Source organism: Bison bison, unplaced genomic scaffold (genome assembly GCF_000754665.1).
Source record: "Bison bison bison isolate TAMUID 2011002044 unplaced genomic scaffold, Bison_UMD1.0 scf7180017847317, whole genome shotgun sequence".
Classification (NCBI taxonomy): domain Eukaryota; kingdom Metazoa; phylum Chordata; class Mammalia; order Artiodactyla; family Bovidae; genus Bison; species Bison bison.
This window is the reverse complement of record NW_011477890.1, coordinates 16,023-21,273: the sequence shown is the minus strand read 5'-3', so window position 1 is coordinate 21,273 and position 5,251 is coordinate 16,023. Positions and strand designations below refer to the sequence as shown.

General features: G+C 40.7%; 1 protein-coding gene across 1 annotated transcript; it reads right to left on the bottom strand.

Moving 5' to 3' along the window:
• Nucleotides 1-1,650: 1,650 nt before the first annotated feature.
• LOC104990614 (olfactory receptor 52H1-like) lies at nt 1,651-2,592 on the bottom strand. Its single transcript, XM_010842786.1, has one exon. It carries the CDS (start codon nt 2,590-2,592, stop codon nt 1,651-1,653), a length of 942 nt encoding a protein of 313 aa, XP_010841088.1.
• Nucleotides 2,593-5,251: the final 2,659 nt, after the last annotated feature.

The following is a 5,251-nucleotide window of genomic DNA, read 5'->3' as shown; positions in this document are numbered from 1 at the left end:
GGGACCTAATTAAACTTAAAAGCTTCTGCACAACAAAGGAAACTATAAGCATGGTGAAAAGACAGCCTTCAGAATGGGAGAAAATAATAGCAAATGAAGCAACTGACAAACAACTAATCTCAAAAATATACAAGCAACTCCTACAGCTCAATTCCAGAAAAATAAATGACCCAATCAAAAAATGGGCCAAAGAGCTAAATAGACATTTCTCCAAAGAAGACATACAGATGGCTAACAAACACATGAAAAGATGCTCAACATCACTCATTATCAGAGAAATGCAAATCAAAACCACAATGAGGTACCATTTCACGCCAGTCAGAATGGCTGCGATCCAAAAGTCTACAAGCAATAAATGCTGGAGAGGGTGTGGAGAAAAGGGAACCCTCTTACACTGTTGGTGGGAATGCAAACTAGTGCAGCCACTAAGGAGAACAGTGTGGAGATTCCTTAGAAAACTGGAAATAGAACTGCCTTATGATCCAGCAATCCCACTGCTGGGCATACACACTGAGGAAACCAGAAGGGAAAGAGACACGTGTACCCCAATGTTCATTGCAGCACTGTTTATAATAGCCAGGACATGGAAGCAACCTAGATGTCCATCAGCAGATGAATGGATAAGAAAGCAGTGGTACATGTACACAATGGAGTATTACTCAGCCATTAAAAAGAATACATTGAATCAGTTCTAATAAGGTGGATGAAACTGGAGCCTATTTTACAGAGTGAAGTAAGCCAGAAAGAAAAACACCAATACAATATACTAACACATATATAAGGAATTTAGAAAGATGGTAACAATAACCCTGTATACAAGACAGCAAAAGAGACACTGATATATAGAACAGTCTTTTGGACTCTGTGGGAGAGGGAGAGGGTGGAATGATTTGGGACAATGGCATTGAAACATGTATAATATCATGTATGAAATGAGTCTCCAGTCCAGTTTCGATGCACAATACTGGATGCTTGGGGCTGGTGCACTGGGACTACCCAGAGGGACGGTATGGGGATGGAGGAGGGAGGAGGGTTCAGGATGGGAAACACATGTATACCTGTGGCATATTCATTTTGATCTATGGCATTGATATATCATTTTGGTATATGGCAAAACCAATACAATATTGTAAAGTTAAATAAAATAAAATAAAAAGAAATTTTAAAAAAAGCAATAAAGGACAGAGGAGGAGGAATTAATAATGTATAGAATCAAGACTGAAGTGTGAACCCCTAAGTTTGTTAGTTGTAGTAGAAAGAATTAATAGTTAAAAAGGCAGGAAGCTTTGCCTTTGATTAAAAAACTGGGAAACACAGGGATAGGTTGCATGTTAGGAAGTATCTAGCCATCAAATCTCAAAATCAGGAATAGGAAATATATAAACCTTACTCTTACTGCTGTTCTGTACCCATCATTAGTTTCTCCATACAAGTAGTGAGAAAAGCTAAATCAAGAAAATCTTTGATTTTCTAGAAGTCCCAAAGACTTTATTTCTCCCCTTTCCCTCATGCTTATACTTTTATTACATGAGTAGAACTCTAAAATTTCAAGTAAATAGTAGTTACAACTTTATTTTATATCTTCCAATGTTATGCAAAATTTTATCTTATCAGTATTACCTAAATTTCTCCTTCAGTGATGCTTCCCACTCATTGTGTCTTCTTCAAAGTAAAGAGGAGAAAAAATTTGTCCTGGATCTTCTTGGTCTTCACTCCATACACTACAGGATTTAGAGCAGGAGGGATGGCCACGTAGAAGTTGGCAAATAAGATGAGCATATTTCGAGGTACACTGTGCCCAAAGCGATGGGCGAGGATGGAAAAGGCAGCAGGTGTGTAAAAGATGAGGATGACACAGACATGTGAACCACAGGTGCCGAGTGCCTTTTGGCGGGCACCCTGGGATGAGAGATGAAAGACAGCACGGAGGATGAAGATATAGGAGACAGCAATAAAGATCACATCTGAGGCAACAGTCATGACAGGCACTGAAAATCCATACCAGATGTTGATGGAGATGTCAGTGGAGGAAAGCCTAGCAACACCTATATGCTCACAGTATGTGTGGGGGATGATTCGTGTTCCACAGAAAGGCAACCGCTTCAGCAGAAAGACATCTGGCAAGATGACCGAGAAACTCCTCACAACAATGACCACCACAAGCTTGATAATCACCTGAGGAGCTAGGATGCTGGTGTATCTCAAGGGGAAGCAGATAGCCACATAGCGATCCAGTGCCATAGTCAGCAGGATGGCTGAGTCTACTACAAAGCTGAAGTGGAGGAAGAACATTTGGGCGAGACAACCAGTGAAAGTTATTTCCTGGGAGCCAAGCCAGAGGTTACTGAGCAGTTTGGGCACCGTGTCAGTAGACAAGATGAGGTCCGTGGTGGCCAGCAGAGAGAGGAAGAAAAACATGGGCTCATGGAGGCTGTCCTCAACAACAATGAGGTAGAGGAGAGTACCATTGCCCACAATAGCCAGACCATAGATGACACAAAAGGGAATCCCGATCCAGACGTGAAACTTCTCCAGGCCAGGTATTCCAGCAAGGATAAAGGAACCAGGATTGTAACAGCTCAAGTTATACATGGTCTTTTCAGTCTGGGATGCACTGGTTTTTGAGCCCTGAGGACAAATCAGCTGTCAGAATATATCATGAAAGATAACAATTCCACTCTGGTGGTGAGCACTCTGGTGGTGAGCTGTTGAGGACAGCAGCTGTCACATTCAGCATTCCTCTGTGAGAAGTACCTTCTCCCCTGGATGAACTAGCATCTATAGAATTGACTTGTTATTGCCCCCTTTGCTTTGCCATTGGCCCCACTTCATTTTTTTATGCATTTGTTAATAAACCATGTGAAATAGTTATTTTTGTAGGTCAGCAATTTCATATGATTAAACCTAAATAATCATGCCCCTTTAACCAATGGAGAATATTTAGGATAGGCATAGGTTCAACTGAAGAAATAAGTTATATACGAGGAGAAAGAAGGAGACATGTATGAGGGAGACAGAGAGGAAGAGAGAGAGAGAAATAGAAAAATATTAAAATTATTAAATGGGATGCGACAAGACAAAAAGGGAGTAATTGACCTGTAAGGAGTAAATATTATGTCTTAGACACTGGGTTTGATAAAATAAGCTGAGGTATTTCAATAAAGTAGCAGAAAAATAATGACAGGGGTGAAGAAAAAGAAAGGACATATTCCAGTGTGTGTGTACTATGGGAGGTTTGTTACACAGAGATTGAAATACAGTTCAGATTAAGGTATGCTTACTGGGATGTGAATATTAAGAAAAGGGATGGGGACTCAGTCATGTCTGACTCTTTGCTACCCCATAAACTGTAGCCCACCAGGCTCCACTGTCCATGGGATTATCCCAGCAAGAATACTGGACCAGGTTGCCATTACCTACTCCAAAGGATCTTCCCAAACCGGGGATCAAACTTGAGTCTCCTATATCTCTTGCATTGGCAGGCAGATTCTTTACCACTGTGCCACCTGGGAAGCCCATAAGAGAAGGTTTCTGTCAGGGAATGCACAAGATAAGTGAGCAACATTTCTGTGACTCAGAGAGCAGTGAGCTCAGAGGATAATTTATGACTTCAGGGGCAATGCCCTAAGCTTTGGAGGATCTGCTTCCTAACATAAACTGGGGAGACACCTCTACTCATCTGTGGTCTGGGAATGCCTCCATACTAGATATCAGCCAGAGTGATTTAACCTAGGCAAAGTCAAGTGGAGTATATTTTCACCTCCAAGAAATGAAATAAAGACTAATAAAGTTTTGATCAGTGTTTTCATTTTCTAATCTGCCAGTACTTGAACTGCAAATCCATCTTTGGGAATCTTCAGTTTCACCCATATAGAGCCGGCCTTTAAGATGACTTTTGTATTGGAAATATCCCTTGAGTTTTAACTCTATTCTGTGATCTAATTTATAAAGTACTTTTGAAAAGAGAATCAGAACACTGTTACCAGGAAGCACAGCATCAGAAAGACCCAGCACAACTTGAGCCATCTTTAGGCCAGTTTTGGAGAGGTTTAGTTCTTATACTCCGTCACATATTTACAAAGTCATTCAAAAAGTTTTTAAGGAAGGAAGTGGATTTTGTGGACAAGCTATAACAGCTCTGTATCACTGAATTTGTCAGTTTTCTAGAGTTTTGTGGGCAAGGAGGCAGAAGTGGATTGAGCCATGTAGAATTTTGAGATATCTCTTTCCTATTCCTGCTCAAAGCTTTATATAGTGAGCTTCTCACAAGGGATGGTTTTGGTTGTTGCAAGAGCCCTGGATTAGCCTAAGTGAACAAAGTAACTACTTAGGAGGAATGTAACTAGTCCCCACTGTCCAAAGACAGCTCTCTGCCACTTAAATATATTCTATTTTTTTTAAGGCTGCTTTACTTAAAAAAATAATAATAATAATTTCATTTATTTTTCACTGTGCTGGGTATTTGTTGCTGCATGGGCTTTTCTCTAGTTATGGAGAGCAGAGGCTGCTCTCTAGTTTCGGCCTATGGGTTTCTCATTGCTATGGCTTCTCTTTTTGTGGAGCATGGGCTCTAGGTTGTGTGGGCTTCAGCAGTTGCAGCAGATGAGCTCAATAGTGGCAGCTCCTGGGCTCTAGAGCACAGACTGAATAGTTGTGGTACATGGGCGTGTGGAATCTTCCCAGACCTCCTGCGTTGCAGGTGGATTCTTTACCACTAAGCCACCAGGGAAGCCCAAGAATATATATTCTAAATTACTCCTCCAGATCTGATGCAGACTGAACTCCTATAGGCACTGAACTTTTTAGAATAAAAAAAACAATAGACCTTGCAAAATCCTCCCTTAAAAAGATGGTGACATCATCTCTTGTAGCATGAAGAATAAATAGACCAAGAAAGCTCAAAAACGTAACTGTAAATTTAAGCTAGATTGCAACTCAGTCCTTTGGAGGATAAATTCACTGCCTCCTGAAAAGAAGCACATTTCCTCAGGGTCACAGGGAAAAAAAAATTTATAATAAAAGGAGAAAATAACCCCCTAATTGACAGAGTCATTTCCTAGGCAGGTTGATAGGAAATCTAGGGGTCCCCAAGGAGAGAGGGGTCTGGAATTCTCAAGGAGGAAGAAAGGACAAACTTTTTTTCTTTCTCCACATTCCTTAGGATTATATAACAATAATGTATCCTGCCTGAGGACAGTCTCTGGATTAAGGACAGTCTTTGGATTAAACCTTCTGGCTAATTCTGTTATCT